A 24,104-nucleotide genomic window follows, 5' to 3' on the forward strand; every position below is an offset into this window, starting at 1 on the left:
AAGCCGTGGCAGAACAGGGACCGAGGCCAAAATCGTGCCATGGGGTCACGCTGTAAGACCCCATGGGGGCTGAAGACCCTTTTATATTTGGCAAGAAGACCCTTTTACATTTGGGGTCACGCTGTAAGGCCCCATGGGGGCTGAAGACCCTTTTATATTTGGCAGCACCTACCGGTCCCTGTCGAGGATGAGATCTCCAGGACGGGTGCACCTCACCTGACCCAAAAAAGGCTCTGGGCACCTGCACATCACGGTGGCCAGAGACCTGATGGACCCTTGGAGAAGGACACGGGCCAGCCCTGCTCTGGGCAGCCAGCCTGATGTCCCACCCCAACACGCAGGAAAACCACAGAGCGCATGGAGAGCCACCAGCACGCTCTGGGGTCCCCCCCAGGTCACCCCAAATCCAGCCCCAGGGGAGCTGCTGGTGGCCAGGAGCACGGCAGACCCCATCAACGCTCGGCACCACACAAACCCCACAGTCCCAGGAGGGGACCCCAGCCCCACAGGAGCTCTTGTGCCCCCCACACAGAGCACAGGGAGCTGACAGGGGCGCACACCAACCCCTGCATGCCCTGGGCATGGAGCTCAGCCCCAAACACCCCACAGCAGGCTCTGGCGGAGCAGGGCAGCATCCCCCAGCTCCCTCCCCCTGCCAGAGGCTGGGGGGGCCGGGGGATGTATTTTCCTTCTTGGCGTCCGGACCGCAGCAGACGTGTTTAATGAGCCGGGCTGTTTGCGAGGTGGCCGGCTGGAGCGAGCACTATTCACGCTGGGAAGAACCTTTTCCACTTACGCGCTTTTTTCCAGTAAGAGGAAAGCAGAATGCGTTACAATAAACAAAAAAAAAAAACATGGGTTTGGATTTGCTTTTTTGCTCTTTTTTTTTTCCCCTTCTTCTTCTTTTTAAAGGAGGCCTCCATAAAGCCCCTTTGTTTGGACCCTCGTGTGCACAGAAGGTTTATTTTTATAACTGTGTAAAGCCCCCTTAATGAACTCCTTTATGCTTTGTTAAGGCAGCGGAGATCACAATTCCACATTGTGGCATGTTGTTACTCATGTTGTCCTTGGCTGGGTTTTTCCGAGGGAAGGGACTCCCTCCCCGCTCCGCCATCGGGGCCGTGAGATCACCTCGGTCCCCACCGTTGCGAACAACAACCCCATTGTGGAGAGGGGACCTCGGTGGGCGCAGACACTGGGTGATTGTTTGGGTGCCCCTGCACCTCTCCGGGGTGTTTCTGTCCCTACCTCGCACCCCTCTGCTTCCAAACAGCGGGGGGAGCCCGAGCCCCCCGGGACCACGGTCCTGCTGCCCGGCACGGGGATGTCACAGCTTCTGGGGACTGTCCCTGCATCCCACCCAAGGTCCATCATCACCTCCGTGTCAGCCCCAGGAGGAATCCCAAACCCGGTCCCTCTGTGAATCCCCACAGTGGGGTGGCCACAGCGAGGGTCTCGGGGGGTGCAGGATGCGCCCACCTGTGGGCACCGCTGCTGAGGGGGTGCTGAGGGGTGCTCATGTCCCAAACACAGCCCCACCATGCAGCACTTGGGATTTTTTGCATCTCCCCAGCCTCGGCTCTGACTCAGGGATAAATAGCAACATCCCCACTTTGCTGTTTTTCCACCTCAAAATGACACGGAAGCACTAACGGCCGTGCACAAAGGCAGCTCGAGTCATAAGCACCAAAGAGCCATGGGGACAAGGACGTGGGGCCACCTGGCTGCAGGGCCAGTCCTCACCCACCTCGGGCTCCAAAGGACAGCCCCCAGCATGTCCCCGCTTCCACAGCCACGCTTCTGCCCCTGCTACAAACAAAATGCTCCTAAAAACAAGCAACCTTGTTTTTAGGATGCTTGTTTGCAGCCTCGGCACCCAAACAACCAGCACCCATCGACCTCCGGCATGATACACCTGATCCTAACTTCATCTCCTATTTCATCCCATTTTCTGAGATATCTTCCCCCATCTGCCACTCTCAGGTATTTTCTTTCCCACACAGATTTTCAAAAGAACTTTTTATTTCCTAACCAACGGGGTCTCTCTCCTTCAGCAGAGCCCCTTGGTTCGCAGCAAGCCCCAAACCATGAGCCCCTTGCTCTTAGCTCGGAGGAGAAATCCTCGTGAGGATGCAGGATACGGTGCCTGCGTGCGCCCAGGTGCTCACTGCACCTTTGCACGGCTGCCAAACACCCCTACAAACACCCCAAAACTGCAGAAATTTGCTTCAGTGACCCCACTGGCGTTCATCAGAGCGCTAATCACGAGCACAAACGTGGATGCACGCAGCTGGGCTCACCTGAAAAGCTGTCCTTGTCCATGGCAATCAGGTCCCGAGCCTGGTACATGTAGCAGCGCAGGTGGTATCTGTTCCCATCTGCCAGGGGAACGGGAAATGGGTGAGGGGAGAGCTCAGGGTGAGCTTTGGCAGCACCATGAGTCCGTGCCCACATCCCCAAGAAGGAGCTGTGCCCAGATCCATCCCCACCCGCTGGCACTGGAGGAGATTTGGGGCCATGCCCGGCCATGGGGTGCCCGCAGCGGAGCCCCCACGCTGCTGCTCCAGAGAATTTTGCCCTCCCCTTGGGGACTCACAGTCAAAAATGCAGGAAATGGTGGGTCTGTTGACACCGAAACTGAGGGTGGACACAGATTTGCCGTCATCGCTCCGGTCGTCCGTCACTCCCCCCTGCAAGAGCAAGCAATGGGAGACTGGTTGGGAGACAATGAGATACTGGTTGTACTGGGACCCCTGCAGGTGCTGGTCCACAGAGGTGTCTGAGGGGATGTCGGGCTCATGGGGACACCCATGGGGTGACCCTGGGGCTCTCCTGCCCCCCAGATCCTGACCCATACCATGCTGGGAGTTAATGGGATGGGTCGACAAAGCCCTAGAGCCACTGAATCAGATGGCCTCAGGTTTGTGTGCATCAGGCCTTCCCCTGCCTTGCTTCCTCCTCCTCCTCCTCCTCACCCAGCAGCTGAGGGACCCCAACCCACAGCCGATGGGCTCTGGCTCCTCTGCCACCCCCCCAAATTTCAGCAAAGCCCCTCCTCAAGGCACAGCACTCTTCTTCTTGGGGCAGCGGCTACAGCGATTTCACAAAGTCCCCTTGTGAGCAAAATTAATGGAGTATAAACTCGGCAAACAGCGATGCAGCTGGTGTCGAGCGCAGAGAAACGCCCCGGCCGCTGCTTGGAAGGAGCCCGGGGCCGACCTTGGCCAACGCTCTTTCCTCTTCTTGTTTTGGCCGCTTAGCACCTCTTAATTGCCACGTCCCGCTTGAAATAGTTGCAGGAAAAGGAGCATAAAGATGGCTTTCCAGGCAGGGTAAAGCTGATCTCTGAGTATTTTCAGTTATCAGATGCTAGGGAGAGACGGGAGTGTTTAAAAAAAAAAAAAAGAGAAGGGAAGGAAAAATAAAAGAGGGTTTGGGATGGAGTTTCTGGATCCCTGAGCTACTCAGTCCCAAAAACAGGTCAGGAGCTTAGGTGGTCCGCAGAGGCTTTTTTGCCTTTCCAAAATGCTCCAGATCCATGCAGCAGGGCAAAAGGGGGTTCCCACCACCCTAAACCACTTTGGAGCCCCCTTTGACCAGGGTCGGTCACACCTGGTGCAGAGCCAAAGATGGGGTGAACGCAGAAGCCGGTGGAGACAGGCAAGATTTTCCAGGCTGGTACGGAAACCCCAAAGCTCTCCTCCAGCCAAAAAGGCTTCCCTCAGCTGCTGCTCAGAGGAGGATCAGAAGAAATGAGGCTCACGGGGTGGGAGGGCTGCTCGCAGCTCCGGGGAACAGCCTCTGGGATTTCCATCCGAAACTGGAGACGGCCCCGAGCTGCAGAGCTCAGCTTGGGGCTTCCCAGGAGCCGTGGCTGCGGTCTGTCTCCTCCTGTAACCATCAGAGACGAGCCAGCTGCTATGCAGCAGGTCCCAGAAAAACCAGGACACATCATCCCCGAGAGGGAAGCAGGCTGATATGGCAGAGGTGGGGGCCAAGCCACCCAGTCCGGAGTGAAAGGACTTGGAAAGATGCTCAGCTTTCATGGGGTGGGCGCAGGGTGAAACGCAGGCTGGAGAGGAGCTCACGAGCTGGAGATGACAGCACAGTTCTGCAAATGTTGTAATATTTCGGGTGCTAAAAGCCTCCTGTAGCACCAGCTGCTTGGTCTCGAGCTCCCCATTCATCAGCTTGGACCCACTGTGAGAAGCAAAAGCTCCGGGTGCTTTGTGGGCATCAGCCCCGTGGGCTGAGACTCCCCACTGAAACCCCGAGTCCCGTGCACATTCCTGCATCCAAGACACATTCCTTCTGGTGTGTTCGGTGTCACCTGCCTGTTGGAAAACAACCCTCACGAACAGCTCAGGGAATGGGGTGCTGGTGTGTTCTGCCTGATTTTGCTCTTTATTCCTCCCTCCGCTTCGGTTTCCCTGCGCCACGCACAGGCAAACCCAGCCACGACCACAGAAGGGCACGGGGACGTGGGCGAGAGGGTGGTGGAAAACAGGAGCCAGAAGGCAGGAGGGGCTGCGGGAGGCTCCAGGAATCGGTGGCAATCACAGTCCCCAGCATGGGTAAAATCTGAGCTCGGGGAGGCTCCGGGCTCCCTCTCCTGACAAAATCCCTGCTCTGCTTCAGCGCGCTCAGATTAGGAGCAGCAGAAGTGCTTCGAGCCTTGGACCCTGCACGCCTCAGCCAAGGGAAGCTGCCTCCCGCTGCCTGCACTTAAAAGCACCGAAAACAGAGAAAAATCAGCGCTGACCCCTCCCAGCCCTCAGTGCTCCCCCCGTGTTCCTCATCCTCAGCACCCCTTTGGCTCAGCGCCCTCGTTCCTGCGGTGTGAAATCGGGAACTGGAGCGCCCTGCGAAATATGCCCGGGTGTGAGAGAGGAGCCAGGAGGGCACAAATCTGCAAACTCCTGGGACCTGACACCGCCGAGGGCTTTCCTTGCATTGTGCTGAGATTCAAGTGGAGAAAATTTACACTTCAAGCTTGGAGTAGGGGGATTGGATGGCTGCGTTGGGGCCACGATGCTCTACGGGAGCAGCCCCAAGGCTGCCCCATCAGATGTCCCCCACCTGGACCCCCCAAATTGAGCCACGGGCGCACTGCAGTGGCACAGCCCGGTGGGCACCCTCCAGCAGCCCCTCTGCAAGGGGGCAGCCACCACCCAGTGACACCCCATCCCATAGCACTGGGGGGGATAAACACAGCCGGGGGGCTTAAAACGTTACGGGGTTTTCCAGCCAGAGCCCCCGTGAGTGCCATGAAAAGGGTGGAGCTGATGCAGAAGGAGGTTGGTCTGGCCAAAACTAGGATGGATGAGCCTGAGGATGAAATCAGGTGTCCTGCCGGTCCCCACAGGGGTGGGTGGCAGCCAGGACACCCCAAATGGGGCCAGCCAATGTACACCAAGCTCCAATGCAAGAGGACACCCCAGAGCAGCTCGTCCTGGACAGGTCATGGCTCAGCCCTTGTCCAGGGCGCAGGACAGCACGGAGCAGAGGAAGGGGGGAAAAAAAGAACCAAAAGGGGAAAAGAAAAAAAAATAAAGAAAAAAAAAAGCCCAATAATAGGGGCTTTGTGCTGCCGCGGTTGGTTTTCATTCAGCTATTGGAAAAGCCAACGGATTATGAAATCCCGAGTATCAGGAAAGCCAGAACATGAGCTAAACAAACAGCGGGCGGCGGGCGGGTACCTACCAGGGCCCCCTCCAAGGCGAAGACGGCGGCGGCACCGGTGCGCTCCAGGGGCTCCATCCTGCGCCTCCAGCGGCGGCGGCGGAAGGCATCGGTGCGCCGGGGCTTCATGTGGAAGCGCCAGCCGAAGAGCGAGGCGTATTCCCAGCCCTCCCCGTCCAGCTCCTCCTGCTTGTGCTGCCAAACGGGACCCCAAGGGCGCTCAGCACCGGTGGCTGGGGTGGGGTGGTTCGGTCCCACCACCCCCAAAAGCCCTCCATGGGTGAGAGCAGGACCCCAGCCCAGCCGATGGGTGATGCCCACGTGTGTGTGGGGTCGTCCTGAGCTCTGTGGGGTCAGGGTTGTGCCCATCCAAGCCCAGAGCTCAGCATCCTCCAGCTGCTGCCTGCTGCGGGGTCCCCAAAGCCGTGCCGTGCCCAGGTCCCTGCCGGGAGCTCAGGACCCTCCGCTGGGTGAAGCCCACCTGCAGAAGGTCCTCGCTGGGCTGGGGGCTGCCCAAGCAGAGCAAGGATGGGGCCATATCCTTCCCAGCCCTGGCAGCACCACTGCTTCCCTAATCCCAGCCTGTCCCCTGCTGTGCCACCGCCTCTGACCCCTGCTGCGGCCACCACAGCTCTGCCACCATGGGGTCACCTCTCCAGGGCATCATTCATGAGGACACAAAGGGTTTTTTTTTTTTCTCCCCAGATCTCTGTCACCTCCCCGGGACATTTGCATCCCTTTTGGCAAACGGGGTGGCAGGGAACACCCCAGGATTTCTATCCAAAGCTGTGCATAGATGGGGAAAACCAGGAGGAAATATTCTGGGGACCTCGCTGCCGGAGGGAACAGCGGCAGCGCTGCGGTGGCATTCGCAGTCCAACTGCACCACCTAGAGGGAAGCAGGACTGGGACTGGGGCGGACTGGGACCTGGGCCAGCCCTGGTTGCAAGCACAGCTCTCCCCTAAGCAGCTTCACCCCACAAAGAGGCCTCCACCCCTGGGAGATGTCGACCCCCAGGGGCAAACCACAGAGGCCCCAAAGCACCACCAGGCTCTCAGGGAGGGGACGGGGACGGGGACGTGGCCGTGAGCTGCTCCCACCCCCGTTGTCCCCAGCCCCGGCCTACCTTCCTCATGGCCTCCATCTGCGCCAGGTCCCTCCGGCGGAGCCGTACCCAGCGCCGCCGCCGGTTGGTGTGGTACATCTTCTCGGCCGGCACCCAGGCCTTGGGCTTGCGGTCCGGGGGGATGGTGATGCCATATTCCCAGCCTTGGGGACAAAGGGGACACGCGGGTGAAGAGGCCACCGCCACCCCCCCCCGCCGGCCTCCCGGCTCTCTTCACACCCAGAGTTGGAGCAGTTTTCACGGCAAGCTTTGTCCGGGCACAAGGTGGTTTTCCCCTACGCTGGGCAAAGAAGCCCCAAAAGCCCCCCCGTGAAGACCAGCCAGGCCCTTCCCCAGCAGCGAGGGGAGGGATGCTGTTGTGGCTGCCCACCCCACAGACCTGGGACAGAGCAAAGGGGGGTGAGGGACCCCCCAAGGGTTGACCCCCTTCTCCTGAAGCCACTGGTGCAGCTCAGAGAGCCACAGAGGGGATTTCGTCACCCCTGGTACCCAATGGGACCGTGGGAGGGAACACCATGACGGGCAGAGCTAAGGGGATGAAAACTGCCCCGAGCTGCTTCCTTGTACCTTTCTCATCCACGGCCCTGTTGAGGTCGGTGTCCCACTCCACATCTTCCCATTTCCAGCCCGGAGGACACTCGATCTCGTCCTTGTGCAGGACCTTCTCCCCGTTCTGTGGGACACAGCGGGGATCCCAACCAAACAGTCCCAAAAAAAAAACCTCAGGGTGGCACTGACCCTTGCAGCCCCGTGCCAGCTTCCCTCGGCCCTTTTGGCTGTACCCACTCCAGACCAGGCTGCGGGACAGCCCCCAGTGAGCACAAACGGGGTCAAACCCAAGGGATTGCACCCGCAGCCTTGCCTGGTGACCCCCCAACCCCGCCGACCCCACAACGTCCTTACCACATCGGTGTAGGCATCGGCCATTTGGATCCACTGCCCCCCGGGCAGCCGGACCTGGTTCTCGAAAACCTCCTCCACGAAGCTCAGGTGCCCGGCGTCCGCCTCGTGCAGCAGCCTGGGGAGCAGCAGCGGTCAGGGCACAGCCCACCCAAGCCCTGTAGTTTTGCCAAAAAAACATCACTCACGTTTTTTCCGGGCAGATGAACCAGTCGCCGGCCCAGGTCCAACCCGTGGAGGGTCGGAAGCTGTCCTTGGGCAGTTTGATCTTGCCCGTGACGTCCGAGTACTTGGGGTACGTCAGGCCGGTGGTGCCCCAGTTCCCCACCAGTGCCAGCTTGGTCTGGTTCTCGTACTGAGGGGGCAGAGAGGTTTCTGTGTTAATGGGGTGAGACTGGTAGCGCAGATCCCTGGTAGGAAATACTTTGAAATCAAGCAAATAATGCCCGTATCCTGAGGACAAACCTGCAGGGAAGAGCCCAGCCCACCCCCAGGCTGTGGGCACCCCCAAATTTCACCCCCAGCAGGAGGATGGAGGGGAGTAAGCTTTGGGCCAGCACAGGAGGGCTTCACAGCTCCTTTCCAACCTCTCCATTGCTTAGGCTGGTGGAAAAGCGGGGAGGGTCCCCCCGAGATGCTCACGGTTTCGGCGAAGACGGAGAGCTTCCCCTCGGCGTACTGGTTGAACTCCTTCTCGTCAACAGACAGCCCAAACCAGAGCTGCACCCGGATCTGGGCAGGGATCTTGGGTCCCGTTGCCTCCTCCTGGGGGTACTGCACAAGACGGAGCCGCGTTAACATCCCCGTGTGGGATGCCCAGGGGGGAACGCTGGATGGGAGGCCAAAATCTGCTGTGGGGTGGGGGTTACGAAGCCCCCACAACCCTGGGTGGGGCAGCAGGAGCCTACAGACACAGCATGGGGTTGGGGTGCTGTGTCATGGGGAGAAGGGGCTAGGACAGTGAGCCCAGCATAAAAAATAAAAAACAAGAAAGGAAACGTCTCGCTGCCCTTTCTCTCTCCCTCGGTCACTTTTTTTTCCCCTCGAGTGATGCTAGTTTTCCATCCCGAGCTGAAGTGCAGAAAAAAAAAAAGCAATATATTTTGGTTTGCCTCCTGCTTGCCAGCTGGGCTTGGGGTTTTGGGGTTTGTTCAGTTTATTTTATTCCACTTTATTTTTTCAGAGCTTGTTCGGCACTGATTGTCTGCTCCCAGGCTGGCACGCAGCAAAAAGCCAAAGAAACATCCTTGGAGATGCGAGAAGCTCGGTAAGTGCCTGGCAGAGGAGGCCACAGCTTAAATTTCGTGGGGTGGCGGAGGGTCAGGAATTTTGAAAAACATTAAATAACGTTACAAAATTTAAATATTAAAACATTTTTTTAAATGCACTGACTGGGCCAAACTGCACCCATCTTCGCTTAAGCTCCGAGCCAGAGCTTAACCCTACCCGGTGCTGGGGTGCCATGGCCAGGGCAGAACGAAGCCTGGGTTTGCAGTGGGGCTGGGGCTCCACCAGGCAAGGACAGGGCAAGGCACGGAGCATCTCCTTGTCCTTGCAGCCCACATGGGATGGGGACGAGCCCCAGGCTCACCAGGCTCTGCAATCAGACTGCCCTGACTCACGTTTTCCTCCTTACAGGTCTCCCCGCTCAGTTTTTAGGAAAAAATAAAAAAAAAATAAGTATATCTGGGCACGCGTGCACACAGATGAGAAGCCCACGCACCTTGAGGAAGATGGTCTGGAGCTTCCCGCAGTTCTTGCCGCAGCAGCCGGGGATGTTCTTGGAGAAGAGGACCTCGTGGGCCGGCACGCGGGCGTAGGCGACACGCTTGTCACCCTGCAGCATCCAGATCACCACGTCGGGCAGGCTGTTCTGCGGCTGCAAGGGATGGATGCCAGCTGAGCATCACGGAATGAGGACAGGCACATGTATCTGAGTCAGGGATGCCCAAAATCCCATGGAGGGGACATGGCATGTGGGCCCCCTGCCACCTCGTGAGCCCACGGCTGAGCAGAGCATCCCCGCGTGTCCCCGCACCCTGCGCCTGCAGCCATCCCAGCCCCCTGCAGCAGCTTGGGCTGAGGATTTTTTGGCAAAGCTGCATCATGAGCCAGGCTAAACCTCGACGGCTGTCTGCAAAACCTTCCTAAAGGGAGGTGGGGGCACGGGGATGATCCTTGCACGGGGACCCAGACATCGCCTCGGCTCCCCACTAGAGCAGCACCGCGGCATCGCTCGCATCCATCACCACGAGCATCACCACGTTACCTCCTCCGCCATGGCCTTCAGCCTGCACAGCCAGTCCTCCGCCTGCTCCAGCACCGCGGGCAGGTTCAAGTCCTCGTGCTTGAGCTTCAGAGCCGCCTGCACGACCTGCTCCAGGTTGGTGCTGCGGAAGCGGTACATGTTCTGGTCCAGGTGGGTGCTGGCCGGCTTCCCCAGCACATCAGGCAGGGGCACGCTGCGGGCAGAGATGTGGTGTCAGCTCCTGGGAGCCTCACCCTCGCTGGGGGCTTCTCTTTTTATTTTTTTCCTTCTTTTTCGGCAAGTTTACAAAGAAGGAACAAGGCCCTGAAGATGCGTTTGGGGAGCACGGCGATGCTGAGAGCAAGGACGTCGCTGGAAGGGGCCACGTGGAGCCTGGCCGAGCCGTGCACATCGCCCTGCACACTACGTGGACATTTTAATAGGAATTGATTCAAGCTGCTGCATCCAGGTTTCAGGAGGATGGGGACATTTAGGGCTTTCCATGCAAAATGGGGTGATGAAGTGGAGCTGCTCCCCACGGTGCCAGGCGGGACGCTGCTCGCCCACCCCGCACACCGCAACGTGCTTCACCAGCCGTGCAGGGACAGAGAAAATAAAATAAACCCAAGCTAAAAATATTCACGGCAGTTGCATTCAATGTCAGACAGACAAACAGTAAAGCTACACAAGGAGAAAATTTGTTATAAAGCTGTGAAAAGGAGCCACAGAACAGGTTAAGCCTGGTGGGCACCGAGTGCTCGGCAGCCGCCTGCTCACTGAGGGTGTGTGCGGTGCATTAAAACCCTATAAAACCCCAGAGGATCCAGGGACTTAAATTGTGTTCCCATGGGAAAATGGAAAGCAATGGATTCAACCAAGCAAAATGTAAAAGCACAATGAAGTAGATTAAAGATAAATAGACAGGAGCATCGAGTTCATGCAGAGCCATGGGTCCTGCACTGATGTCCCTTGAGGCACAAATCACCAGGGAAGAGCCAAATGTGCTCTCTGGGGCCATCACCGTGGTGGGAACAGGGCCAGGAGCAGCCCCTGAAGCTCCAGGTCAGAGCATTGGCACCAAGGGCCATGCTGCAATGCTGTGCCTCTGGTTCTGGGGCTTGCTGCCACTGCTCTATCCCTAGCTCTGTCCGTCTGGGTGCCACTGCCAAGTCCTCTCCTGCCCAGGAAGGAGCATTTCCCTTCACCCAAAAGCTGGGAAAACAGACCTGGGAAGGCGATCTGAGGCATGCTGCTGCTTTCCTATCGGGAACAGGAGATGGAGACATCGCCTCCCACTTGGGCCCTTCCACCAGAGACCCGTGCCACGCTCACATTAGAGCAGGGAAGCACCAGGGAGCAGCTGGAGTTGTCCCATCGCTCCAAAATCCAGCCCAAATTCCTTCTGATGAGCTCTGCCCCGCCTGAGCGCATCCAACCTGACCCCAGCCATCCAGCCCAGCCACCACAGAGAGGTCCAGCTGCATGGGTCTGCTCATCCCCCAGGGCACAGCATGCAATGGGGTGAAACCCTCCCAAAAAAAGCCATCGGAGCTGTCACAGCAGCCCCCACCACCGTGTACCACCCTGGTCCCCGTGCCAAGCCCCTCCGGAGCCACTTAAGGCAGGAGCTGAGCACAGAGAGGGGCAAGGAGCAAGGGGAGCCATGGGCTTGGCACAGCTCACTGCCACGTTCTTCCCCTCCCTCCCCATTAATTGATTTTGGTTTGGAGGATGCAGCACCTCAGGAAAACCCAGCTCCGTGGCTCATCCCCCGGGTCACGTCCTGCGCATGGGGAGGATTTACAGCCCGAGGACGGCGCTGACCTTTCCAGCAGAGCCAGAGTGTGTGTGGGGCGAAACACATCTCCTTTATGAGGCTCAAAAGTAAATAAATAGGGAGGCCTGCGAGTGTGTGGCTTGTAAGTGTCCTCCAAGAGGTCTCTGGAGCAGGGCCAGCCCGCTTGGGGTCTCTGTGCTGAACCCAAAAGGGTGCCCCAGGAGGGCACAGCAGGCTCAGCACCATCTCCCCAACCTCCAGTGAGCAGCACAAACCACGGGGTGCAGGAGGCTGCTGGAAGAGCTGGGGGACACTGGTCCCAGCAGCTTTGGAGACCTCAAGGACCGTGGGGAGGATCAAATTCTCCCTCTCTGCTGAGCTGAAGCACCAAGAACCACCCTGGGGATGGGGAGAGTCCTGGAGATACCCCAGGAGACCACGTAGGAGATGAAAGCAGAGCTCAGCCCCATGACAACCCATCCTGCATCTGCCCTGGGTGGAGGCAGGGGGGCTGCGGGATGCCCACACCATCCAGCCCCACGTCTCCAACACCTCCATCCCCTCCACAGGACACACAACGGGCACAGCCAAGCAGCCCCCGGGTGCTCTGCAAGGATGCTTCATACACAGCACCCTCAAAACCCCTCGGGGAGCCACCAAGGGGGTGGCTCCTGGCCCTGGCGACCCCCCAGAGCGGGGGCTCGGGCCCCGGCCCCGCGGCACAATGCGGCTCATTCAGGTGAGCCGGGCTGGGAATTTACGACTTGCCTTCACCACCACCTCTCCAACTCCGTGCCTTGGCTCAGCGACCTTTGAAGTAAACATTAGCAAACGACCGGCCTTTTTTTTTCAGCATTAAAAAAAAAAAATTAAAAAAAAATAAAAAGGAAGAAGAAGTCGTCCCTTCCAAGATAAACAAGTGCTCTCGCAATAAACGGCACGGAGGGGCTGGCAGCAGTACCTGCAGTCGGCGATGATATCATCCAGCAGCTGGGCGCCCAGGGAGTCCAGCTCGCTCGATGAGCACTTGGCCTTCAGCGCGAGCTGGACCTTCTCCAGGTTGGCTTCCTGCACGACACGGGGGGGGTGAGGGGGAGCAGCACAGGGGGACCCCCGGCACCCCACTCCTCCCCACCTCCAGGAGCCTCCCGGCAAGCACCCAGGGCTCCAGAGCTCTGCACCCTCGGATTTGCTCCTGTTGGAGCTCCCTGGGGAAATGAGTGTGCAGCACGGCAAGAAATCCCATAAACAGCCCCAAAACTGAAGGAAGCCCTGCCTCTGGCATCTGCGCTGGCTCCCTGGTGGGTAGCACAGCGACGCACCCCGCTGTCACCCCACAGGGGTGAGGGTGGCCACCTCTTCCCATCCAGCACCGTGCTGAGCCCCGCACCAGCTGGAAGCCACAGAAGGAGAGGAAAGAGCCCGGGTTTGGGCAAGCAGAGAGCCCAGGGCTTGCTGCACCTCCAGCCCCTGCTGATCCCGGGGCTCCTGCACCCCGAGGCTCTGGCACCAGCAGAGGCAGCTCCGCAGGCGAGGGCTTTTCCAAGGAACACCCATTTCCCTTTCCCCTTTTGCTCCATGGCTGAGCAGGGCACCCGGGACCCCACAAACCCCAAACCTGACCCAGCACGGAGATGGCCTCCATCCCCTCCCCGTGTCCCCAGGTGGGATGCAGACAGGATTGTCCCCGTCCCTGTCCCTGTGGCACTCACCAGCCTGTCTGCCGTGTGGTGGAGGAGGTTCTGAGCGTCAGTCCGGGCGCTGATGTCTTCCCAGTAGGACGACAACACCACCACGGGCTTCACGTTGCCCCAGGGCAGGTAGTAATACTGGCAGCCTGGAGGGCACAACACACGGGTGAGCTCGGGACATCACGGTGACAGGCACCTTCCTGCTCAGGACCAGATCTTGGAGGGCTCCTCCAACCTAGATGGTTCTGGGATTCCGTGAACCGCAGCGTGGTGAGGACACCTCACACCACAGCCCCCAGGGAAAGGCCACCCTAAAGCACTGGCTCCCCCTTGAGAAGAATGGGGCACTGTTAGGGCTGGGTGGCCACCCTATACTCCATGCCCAGAGCTCTCCTGCCTTCCCCACGCCTCCCTGGTCACCCATTTCCATGCACACCGGTGGCTGAGCTTGGAGACACCTCCGGGGTCCTCCTGGCCCCATCCCTCGCTCAGACAGAGCCCACCAGACATCATCCACGTCCAGCTGGGTCCTGAGACCCCCCCGGCTCACCGTCGAACACGGCCCGGCTGTACTGCGTGGTGGAGGCCAGGGGCAGGCAGGTGTTGTCGAATTTGTTGCCATAATTGCCGATGCTGACCTCAAACTGGATGGCATCGTCCACGTCCTGCAGCATGGTGGCCGAGTAGAAGGCGGCGAAGAGGGAGTACTTGCGCCGGCGCAGGTATTTCTGCAACAGGCACGGGGACAGGGACATGGGGTCTACGCACGGACCCCCCCCATTGTCCCCAGACACCAACCCGGGAAAGCCCCCGAGATGGAAAAGGTGACGGCTGGGAAGAGGACGCGGTGCCTCGAGCGAATTTGGGGTGGGATTTAGGACGGACCCCCGGTGACGGCAGCGACCCCGTTACCTCCACCCGCAGGATGTCATCGGCGGAGATGTCCTCCACCTTCTGCTCCACGTGCTCCACCAGCCGGGTCTCCAGCTCCACCAGCACCCTGCCGCGATACGCGACGCCCTCGCCCTTGGGGGTAGACCGGGGACGGGGTCAGCACCCAGGGGCCCGTCCCCGGCACCTCTCCGCTCGTTCGGCCTCGCTGAGGGATCGGGCAAAGCAATTCTGGCAAGAAGCCGACTTCACCTTTCCCAAATTGAGCGTCTCGTACGGGTCGGGGAAGCCGGTGAACTCGCGGGGGCTGCCGTAGAGGTTGATGTAGCAGGGGCCGAAGGTCGGCAGGAAGCCCAGCCCGTCGTCCACTGCGGGGCACAGGGAAGAATCCATCAGCGACCCACAACCCACATCAGTGGGCACCAAAACACTGCATCTGCTGCGAGTCCGGGAGCTGCCGGGGTGCTGCGTGGGCTTCCAGCAACCCCGGGGTGCCTCAGGCCACGGGACAGCGCTTGGAAGAGCAGCGCTCGGTTTTTGGGCACCTCAAGCTGATGAGAAGCTGAAACCCTTTGCGTGGTGCTGCTCCGAGCTCCCAAGCACCACGCCGGACCCCGACAGCTCGGCACACAACACACCACCACACCACAAAACCATTGGGGATGCCCCAAAGCCACCGAGGGGAGGACACCGGAGCCCTTCCCAGGGTGGGAGGTTTCCCCCATCGAGGTGCTCCCAGCTCTGGCCAACGCTCCGGCCCTAACGGTGGCAATGACAGCAGGGGAAAAAAAAATTACCAGGGCGGCGATTGCAAACCGAGAGGCTAAGGGGACGTACGGTCTGCGGCTTTCAGAGGCTTCGCGAGAGCAGGAAACTCATCTGAGGCACAAAGAAATGGAGAGAGGTTAGGAGGGGGAGCGCACGGAAAGGGCAGCGGGTTATGGAGGAGGAGAAGGAGGAGGAGGAAGAGGTGAAGGAGGAGGAGGAGGAGGCGGCACTGCTGTGGGCTCTCGGTGCCAACAGAGGAAGAGAAAGGGTGAGGCTGGTTGGGGGCTGCAGGACACGTATGAAAGCCCCGAGGGATGAAGGATGCTCCGTGCATTGCAGAAGCCATACAGAGCCGAGGTGCAGGGGGGGGTTCAGCTGGGGGTTGCCAGTCCCACAGACCCCTCCCAGCCTCCTCATCTCCCTCCCTGGCCCCTCTCTTCCCTCTCCAAACCAGCCCGGGAGCCACACTTCAAAGCGGGGAGGCGCGGGGACGATGTGCACGTGCACAGCTTGGGCACGCTGCGGTGCCGGGCTGCTGCAGGGAGCAGGGCGAGGGTTCAGGAGGGCAGCAGGTGGCAGGAGGTTTCACCAGGCTCGTTAGCAGCAGGACACTCGTGCACCTTAGGGCAGCCTCTGCTCCAGCCCCGCCGTGGCTCGCAGCAGCCCCACAAGCAGAGAAATCGCCACGAGCGCATCCCGCGTCCCTCACAAGTGACACGGTCGGCGTCACCCACGCGGTCCCTGCCAGCACCTCCGCGGTGGCCCCTTCACTCAGGAAGGTTCCTGGCACCTCAAACACCGCTTTCAGCACAGGCTGGACCTCAGCTCCCACCCCGACAGCCCCAAAATGCCACCTGAGGAGGACCCATCAGTGGGAGAAGGGAGAGGTGGCACCTTCCTGCGCCGGTGACACCGCTGTCACCACCTGCAGCCACCTCTGGTCGCAAAGGAGGACACAAAACCTCGTCTGCAGCTCTGCAAACACCCCTCCCCACGGCCCCATTAGGACCCGAAGATCTGTAGGGCCACGAAGCAGCAGGGACCGAATCCAGCAGGGCCACCCCCGCGGGATGGAGCCACCACCAGCACCCTGCCCGCGCCCCCCCCGGCTTCTCCCCCAGCCCCGGTGACCTGGCAGAGCCCTTCCCGGCTGCTCCTTCCTCCCGGCCAGCACCAAGCCCAGCCAGCAGCACGCAGCACGGCTCCGTGGGCATGCACCGAGGGCCACGTCCTGCCACCAGCCCTTACCCTCCAGCTCCCCACCGGGCGCCGAGATCTTGGACATGCAGAGGTAGGCGGTGCCGATGATGTCGTTGTGCGTGAGGCGGTCCCTGAAACACGGCCACGTCTCGTCCCAAATGCATCCCGTGTCCCAAATACAGCCATGTCTCAAACAGCCATGTCCCAGACACGTCCCACGTCCCGTCCCAAAAACGTCCCATGTCTCACACACAGCCACATCTCATCCCAAACCCATCCACGCCCCAAACCCATCCCATGTCTTGTCCCAAACCCATTCCACGTCCCAAACCCATTCCACGTCTTGTCCCAAACCCATCCCACATCCCAAACCCCTCTCATGTCCCAAACCCATCCCACATCCCATCCCAAACCCACCCCACGTCTCATCCCAATCCCATAGTATGTCCCAAACCCATCCCATGTCTTGTCCCAAACCCATCCCACATCCCAAACCCATCCCACGTCCCAAACCCATCCCACATCCCAAACCCATCCCACATCTCATCCCAAACCCATCCCACGTCCCAAACCCATCCCACGTCTTGTCCCAAACCCATCCCACATCTTGTCCCAAACCCATCCCACGTCCCAAACCCATCCCACGTCTTGTCCCAAACCCATCCCATGTCCCAAACCCATCCCACGTCTTGTCCCAAACCCATCCCACATCTTGTCCCAAACCTATCCCACATCCCAAACCCATCCCATGTCTTGTCCCAAACCTATCCCACGTCCCAAACCCATCCCACGTCCCAAACCCATCCCACATCCCAAACCCATCCCACATCTTGTCCCAAACCCATCCCACGTCCCAAACCCTTCCCACATCTTGTCCCAAACCCATCCCACGTCTTGTCCCAAACCCATCCCGCACCAAGCATCTCCTGCTCCATGAGCGCATCTCCACCCCCCCAGCTCCTCCTGGGTTTTAAGGGGATCTGGTGCCCCCTCCAACACCCTCATGCACCCTGTCCCCATCCCGGGGCCGCGTCCCCACTCACCAGTCGGTCACCCGGATCCGCATCTTCTCGCACATGGAAGGGAACTGGGAAGAGAGCGGAGCGGTGAGCGGTGGCCGGGGGCTCCGGGGGGTTTTGGGGGGCAGCCGGGAGCGGGCACGGCGCTCACCATCGCCGGCAGGGTCAGGCACTGGTTCCACTGGGGGTTGGCGTTCTTCTCCAGGATCCTCGAGTAGAGCTGGAGGTGTGGGAGCGGGATGGGGTGACTTTTCTCGAGTCTCCCATCCCCAAAATAAAGGCTCCCTTCAATGTCCCCGGCCCGTGGGGCTCTGCGTTGCGCAGGAGGCAGAGGACACAACGGGCTGCTCAGGGGTCTCGCCCCAGGACCCCCAAAAAGCCACCCCCAGTGGCTTCCTAATGCAACAGCACCAAGAAGAGCCCGGTGGAGAGAACACCAAGGTGCACCCAGGCGTGCCACCCTCCCCATGTCCCTGTCACCACAGCGTGCCACGACCCACCGCCACGTCCCCAGCCCGGGGGACCCCTCTCTGGCCCCTCACCATCTTGCCCGCGAAGCTGACTTCCACGAAGGGGTCGACCAGGTTCTTCTTGTTGCTCTCGAAGCCGAAGACCTGCCGGACGTTGTCCATGACGGCGTCATCCACTGCGGGGAAAAAGGAGGCGCTGGGAGGGCCGCGGGGACCGCATCGTCGAGGTCCCGGGGATAGGGCTGAGGGTGCAGCTTCCTCATCGGCACCCTTGGTCCTCTACACGCCACGGGATGGGGAAACACTCACTCTGGGGCAAGTCCTCAGCTTTGAAGATCTTCAGGCAGAAGTGAGCCCCTCTCAGGGTGACCCCGGTGGGACGCAGGAGGTTCCCCTCGATGTCCTCCTTGTCTTCCGAGACCTCCTTCTTCTCCATCTGTGGGGCGAGAGGAGGAAAAACCCAAAAAGTCGTTCCTCAAAGCCTCGATACGAGCAGCAAAACCCCACACCCAAGCACCCAAGACCAGGGCAGGTCAAGGCTGCAGCTCCCTTGGGTTCAGCAGCCCTGGGCAGTCCGTCCATCCGTCCATCCATCCGTCCATCCATCCGTCCATCCATCTGTCCCACACCAATACTCACGGGAGCTTCGTCTCCGGGCCCCAGCACGAAGAGGCTGACCTTCAGGTAGCCCTTGGCCCCCGCGGAGAAGTCCTCGGGGTCGGAGAGCAGCAGCCACTTCCTGAGGAAGGCGTGCTCTGGGGAATGAACGAACACCCAAGGATGGTGAGATCTTCGTGGAGGGAAAAACGTCATCTCCATCACCCCTCTTTCAGTGTAATGAAGATGGAAGTAAAATATCGAGGAAGACGGCAGCCACCCAAGCATTTTTGTGGCTTTACTCCTCAAATCAGCGCGTGGCTGTGCCTTGGTCACCCATCGGTCACCCCCTGCTGGCCCTTAGGAGTGATCCAGGTGGGTCAGGGCTCGTCCAAGGTATTTTTATGGGTTTTACCCAATGTAGGTGAGATTTTTCCAAGGTATTTTTATGGGTTTTACCCAATGTAGGTGAGATTTTTCCAAGGTATTTTTATGGCTTTGCCCAGCGTCGGTGAGATGTGCTCGCGCTGTCACACCAAGCCCCCCAGGGTGCCCAGGTGGGCGCGTTACCCCCTCCCCAGCCACCACAGCACTGTTTAAGCAGCACAAGGTGGATCCGTCCCGGGGCACAGCCTCAGGACAGGGCTGAACTGAGATGTTTGAGCTGCAGCAGCCCCGGGGAAGGGGAGCGATCCCCGAGTCCCTAAGGAGCAGACACGTGTACCCCAAAAAACCGTGCCACTGGTGGTGCAGCGCTCATAAGGATGTCCCTGGGGACAACCAGAGGGGTTCCCTTGGTCCTCTGGTGACCTGTCAGTGCCACTGCAGGGCACCTCCAGAGGCCAGGACACCCACAGAAGGCACTCTGCCATGGCCCTGCTCCCTCTGAGCCCTCTGGGAGGCTGCTATGGGTTTTAGTAGGGCACAAGAGCACCCCGCACCACACTTCCCTTTATCAGCCTCGTAGGTCTTAGCTCTGTGTGGTTACCCCACGTTTCTCTGCAGGGATTAGGGTGGGAAATTTTCGATAAGCATCACTTTATCCTTCCTTTGTGACCCCCTCTGCCGCTCTGGTACAGGCAGCCAGGGATAAGCGGGATGGCTGCGTGCATTTTTCCCCTGTGTTTGACCCCAAAAAATTGTCACCCAGAGAGATCAACCCCCACCGCAGCAAGCAGCCCCAGCTGCTGAACTCACTTGGCTCCGAATAGATGGTCTCGACATCCATCTGTGAAAAACAAAGAGGAAAGCAAGCGAGCTCGAGCACGCTGCGAGCCCCAGAGGCTGGGATCGGGGGCGAAGAGGCGCGAGCCTTACCCGAAACTCCCCGAGCACCGAATCCGCCCGAAATGACCGAGAATCCACCACCTGCAGGAGGAGAAGGCAGAGCAGTGAGTGCAGCACCGAGATGGGGCAGGGATGGGTCCCCGGGCAGCACGGGGAGGGGACGGGGCGAGCGATCCCCCCGGGGAGGAACCGGAGAGGCTCACCGTGATGAAGATGGGCGCATCGAACAGCTCGGCCGGCGACTCGAAGACGTTGAAGAAGAAAGTCTGCGGGGCAGAGGGCAAAGGGCTGAGCACCAGCACCCTGTGCAAACAGCCGTGGGGCTGGGGGACACCTCGGGGAGCCAAAGTGTCTGCTTGGTGCAGCTCGGGCTGCAGCCCCTGGTAGCCAAACCCCGGCCCCTGAGCTGTGCCGGTGCCTCCGTTCGGGTCCTGACCCCAAAAGCTCCCCCCAGGCCTCACCTCGTCGAAGAAGGGGCTGTTGCCTTTGCGGATCCTGGTCCTCCTGGTCTGCCCCGCGACCGTCACCTTCACCACGGGCTTGATGTTAACCCCGGGCAGCTGCCGGCCCTCGATCACCCGCACCCGGATCTGCAGCAGGAGGGGGAGAAAGGGAAAAGCTCAGCGGGCAGCCAGGGTGGGCACCGGGCACTGCCTGGGTACCCCATGGGGGATGCACCAGCACCCGGGACCCCCAAGAGGGACCCCGAAGAGGGATGCACCAGGACCCGGATACCCCAAGAAGGATGCACCAAGACCCAGATACCCCAAAGAGGGATGCACCAGGACCCGGATACCCCAAGAAGGATGCACCCAAACCTGCCCACGCCTCACCTGGAAGTCCTGCGGCTTGTTGGACAGGGGCTTTTTGGGCGAGCTCCTCCTGCGCCTCACCCCGTGGACGTGGTGCACCGGGGGCTTGCGGGGCAGCGAAGGGGGCTCGGACCCCGGTGGCCCCGAGGGCGCGGGCTCCGTCTCGTCCCCCGTGGCCGGCCGGTCCTCAGCCTCCTCCTCCTCGGTGGGCGCCTCTGCGCGGGGCAGGGGGCAGGGAGGTTGCTGAGGGGGCTTGGGGTGGGCTGTGGGGGACGTGTCCCCCCGTGCCGCCCGCGGGGCGCTCTCATTACCGGTGACCATGTCGGGCTCAGCAGCCCCTGGTGATGGCTCAGGGGGGGATGGAGGAGGGAAGAGGGGAGCAGCGCCCGGAGGGGGGGTGTAGGACACCTGCAGGATGAGGAAAGCCTGGGGAGAAAATAAGAGGAGGGGTGTCACAGAGCTCTCCACAGCCTGTAAGGCGCAGAGGAGGGGGTCCCATGTGGGTGCAGGGGGTGACCCCCCTGGCGCAGCTCATGGGGTCCCCGTGGAAGCCCCCGTGGAAGGGGGGTGTCCTCCTGCTGCCCCCTCCCCGAGCTCGTGGAGCAAAGCTGAAGGGTCCAGGATGGGGCAACTGGTCCCAAAGTGGGGTCCTGCCAGGCTGGGGGTCAGGGCCACGGGGTTACCGATGGCCCCAGGGGCAAAAAGCTGCTGCCCACATGGGAACGCCAAGGGGGCAGCTTAAGGAGGAGCGGATGGCACGGCCACCCCCAGGGCAGGGACTCACCCCGGTGGTCTGCTTCTTGGCATCCAGCAAGGGGACGTTGAAGGAGGCCGCCAGGCTGGGGGAGGAGAGGACATCTCGCAGGGGCACGCGGGCTTCTCCCAAAAACCTGGGGGCCGAGAGCACCAGGGGTGAGCAGGGGAAGGGGTCAAGGAACCGCTTTGGGGATGGGGGCAGCTGCTGGAAATTCCCAGCTCAATTCCCAGATTTGGGGGAAAAACGGCTACGTCCCCACCTGGATGCTGCTGGGAGGATGCTCGGAGCCTTGGGGCTGGGCTGCCTGCCCTGCTCAGGCAACGTGGGGACTTGTGGGGGCTCTGTGCCCTTTTTAGCACAAAAAAAAAGCACCTGGAAAGCCGCTCTGGGGAGCAGGGAGCTGCCAGCTCCTTGGATGGACTTTCTGTGCCAGCTGCACCCAGAATAAAAACGGGGAAAGAAACGGCCTGGGGGGGTTCAGCGGGGTGGAGGAGTCCACGAAATCGAAGCTCTCCACGGGTTTCTGTTCCCCGTGATATCCAGGTGGATTTTAAAACCACCACGGGAGCAATTTTGCCCTATATATCCCGTTGGCTATATCAAGCTTCCCCTATATCAAGGGGAAACTCTCTCGCCGTGGCTGCGCCCAGCCCAGCTCTGCTGCTCCCGTTTCCTTCCCCACCACTTCAGGAGGGCTGGAGAGCCCCAACGCTTCTCCCACGGGGAGAGGGCCGCCTTCCCCTCCCCGTCTCCTTCCATTTCCTCTGCAGACGGTCACGGAAATAGGGCCGTGCCCCCCAAAAGAGGAGCGGGGTCGCTGCTAATTGCCCTGATGGGGCAGCACCCCGGCAGAGGGGCAGCTCGGTGCCGTCTCCGTAGGGAAGGCAAAAAGACAGCGGGGAAGGGGACAGCAAAAAGGAGAGGGTCCGCATGGGGACTCCATGGGCGCACAGAGGAGCGGCTGCACCCCCCCGCAGGCAGCCAAGAAGTGCCTGCACCAGAGCCGGAGCCTCCTCCCCTCTGCCCCCCTCTATTTATAGAAGGGCACGAAGCCACCGAGCTGGACCGAGCCCAATTTCCAGCAGATCCAGCAGCAGCATCGACGCTGGAAGCGGGGATCGGCCACCCTCCCCGTCCCGGAGGCTGCAGAGCCGCGCTTCCCACCACGTGCTGCCCACAAATCAATCAATTCCAAGTTTTTTTTTGTTTTTTTTTTTGTTTTTTCCTGTAAGCAGCCAAAAAGAGCCTGGCCAAGAAGAGCCTGGCCAAAAAGAGCCGTGGCACCTCCTCGGCTGTGCGCCCATCACCGTGGCCTCGCGGCACCAGCCTGGCCACGAGCGGAGGCGGCGGGCACAAGGCTCCCTGTGTGCGTGCTCCGTGCCCCGAGCAGTTTTTTTGTTTTTTTTTGTTTTTTTTTCTCCCCAAATGTTGTGCAAAGCAGCCCAGAAATGCGGCGCCCGCCTCCCACCAGCAACCTCAGCCCCCGCTGCAAAAGGGGCAGCGATGCACCAGTCCATCACCACCCCCCCAGCTCCGATTTGCAAAGCCTCGGGCATGCACGGAGAGCTAAAACGGAGCCGGGGAGGCTGCCCGGGGCTCGCCCCAGTGCTTTTCCTACCGGTTTCTCCCCATGGTCTCGTGGTCTTTCACGACGACGCTGAGCTCGGACCCAGGGTCCAGCGCCGTGCCCTTCAGGTCCCATTCGAAGCCCTGCAGGGGAGGAGAGGGGAGCGGGCATCAGCTGCCTTTGCAGGAGGAAAGCTCAGCCCCGAGCCGGTGCTTCTCACGGGTTTTTGCCACGGGTTAATTAAAAAGCTAAAGGAGAAAACCGATGGGAGCTGGCACGCAGCATTTCTGCACCAAAACTGCGTTCCTGCTCGCTCGCCAAAAGCCATTTTTTTAACCTTGACCCCCTCGGGTCAGGGTTAGAAGGAAAAAATATCCTCCCCTGGGCCAGGCTGATGCGTAAACCACTTGTTTTCCCTGCGAGCTGCTGTATTTTTATACCGTTTCTTTTAATCTGCGTGCTTGGCCCTGATAAGATCTTGATGGAAGGGGAAGAGGTTGGAGCGGAGGGGCCGTGCGGAGCCAGCTCACGGCTCTCCGTGCCCCCGGCAGGATGCGTCCCGCACCGTTCCCGTGTCCTCGTGGAGCCGAGGCAGCCCCGGGCTCATTGGGATGGGGATGGGGCCACGCTCACCTCGTTCCATACTGGGTTCACGTTGTTCTTGATGACCTTTGTCTTCTTCTTCACGCCTGTGGGGAGCAACGCACATGGGTCTGACGGGAACGGCCCCAAAATTCAGATCTCTCCCCTCCCCAGTATGTGTATGGGGGAATAGCAGGGGGGTGAGAGGCTCCCGGGGGCAGGATCTGCCCAAACTTTGCGCACAGGCTGGGCTCTGGGACTGCCCTGGGAGCCCCAGGAAAACCCCAGGCAATCCTCTCGCTGTGCCGTGCCTCAGTTTCCCCGCAGCAGGGCAGGGAGGAGGCTCTGCCTCCCCTTAAAAATGCTCCGGGGAGAATTTTTTGGGCTGGAGAGCACCACGGGGAGCGGGACAGCCCCTCGCTGCACCTCAGTCCTGTCCCATCCGGGACCCAGGGCCCCCACACTGCATGGCACGGGGCGAAAATCCTGGGCTCCACCAGGGGGGTGGCCCAGACACCCCCAGGAGGTGAGGACAGGGACGATGCCACCTCGTCCTGTCCCCGTGGAGCCAGGCGGCAGCGGCTGAGCGCAGCCCAGCACCGAGAGCCCGCGGTGCCCCCCGCCCAAACCCGGAGCCTCGGGTTCACACCGAACCCGAGGGACGGCCGCGAGCCCAGGGGAAGAGGAAGAGGAAGAGCAGGAGAACAATAGCGGTGACTCAAAGCCCAC

General features: G+C 60.5%; 1 protein-coding gene across 7 annotated transcripts in view; it reads right to left on the reverse strand.

Annotated features, from left to right (window-relative positions):
- Positions 1-24,104, reverse strand: part of DYSF (dysferlin) — an 84,225-nt gene that overhangs the window by 55,780 nt on the left and 4,341 nt on the right. For 3 of the 7 annotated variants that reach the window (XM_084286209.1, XM_084286210.1, XM_084286208.1), the window contains exons 2-32: positions 23,427-23,482; positions 22,845-22,936; positions 21,254-21,359; positions 20,781-20,895; positions 20,491-20,684; positions 20,119-20,247; positions 19,861-19,923; positions 19,688-19,738; positions 19,568-19,598; positions 18,413-18,528; positions 18,083-18,209; positions 17,846-17,949; positions 17,455-17,523; positions 17,328-17,371; positions 16,333-16,415; positions 15,154-15,195; positions 14,569-14,684; positions 14,338-14,451; positions 13,976-14,153; positions 13,447-13,571; positions 12,696-12,802; positions 9,979-10,171; positions 9,433-9,588; positions 8,352-8,483; positions 7,898-8,064; positions 7,713-7,827; positions 7,377-7,482; positions 6,810-6,952; positions 5,704-5,877; positions 2,597-2,690; positions 2,301-2,378 (exon numbers count right to left, since the gene is read on the reverse strand). In XM_084286209.1, coding sequence (XP_084142335.1) covers positions 2,301-2,378; positions 2,597-2,690; positions 5,704-5,877; positions 6,810-6,952; positions 7,377-7,482; positions 7,713-7,827; positions 7,898-8,064; positions 8,352-8,483; positions 9,433-9,588; positions 9,979-10,171; positions 12,696-12,802; positions 13,447-13,571; positions 13,976-14,153; positions 14,338-14,451; positions 14,569-14,684; positions 15,154-15,195; positions 16,333-16,415; positions 17,328-17,371; positions 17,455-17,523; positions 17,846-17,949; positions 18,083-18,209; positions 18,413-18,528; positions 19,568-19,598; positions 19,688-19,738; positions 19,861-19,923; positions 20,119-20,247; positions 20,491-20,684; positions 20,781-20,895; positions 21,254-21,359; positions 22,845-22,936; positions 23,427-23,482 — 3,420 coding nt within the window. Of the gene's footprint in view, positions 1-2,300; positions 2,379-2,596; positions 2,691-5,703; positions 5,878-6,809; positions 6,953-7,376; positions 7,483-7,712; positions 7,828-7,897; positions 8,065-8,351; positions 8,484-9,432; positions 9,589-9,978; positions 10,172-12,695; positions 12,803-13,446; positions 13,572-13,975; positions 14,154-14,337; positions 14,452-14,568; positions 14,685-15,153; positions 15,196-16,332; positions 16,416-17,327; positions 17,372-17,454; positions 17,524-17,845; positions 17,950-18,082; positions 18,210-18,412; positions 18,529-19,567; positions 19,599-19,687; positions 19,739-19,860; positions 19,924-20,118; positions 20,248-20,490; positions 20,896-21,253; positions 21,360-22,844; positions 22,937-23,426; positions 23,483-24,104 lie in introns of all 7 variants that reach the window. The other 4 variants (XM_084286205.1, XM_084286206.1, XM_084286204.1 and 1 more) reach the window with 2 other exon arrangements.

Source organism: Netta rufina (assembly GCF_964035555.1).
Source record: "Netta rufina genome assembly, chromosome: 4".
In the NCBI taxonomy this organism is placed as follows: Eukaryota; Metazoa; Chordata; class Aves; order Anseriformes; family Anatidae; genus Netta; species Netta rufina.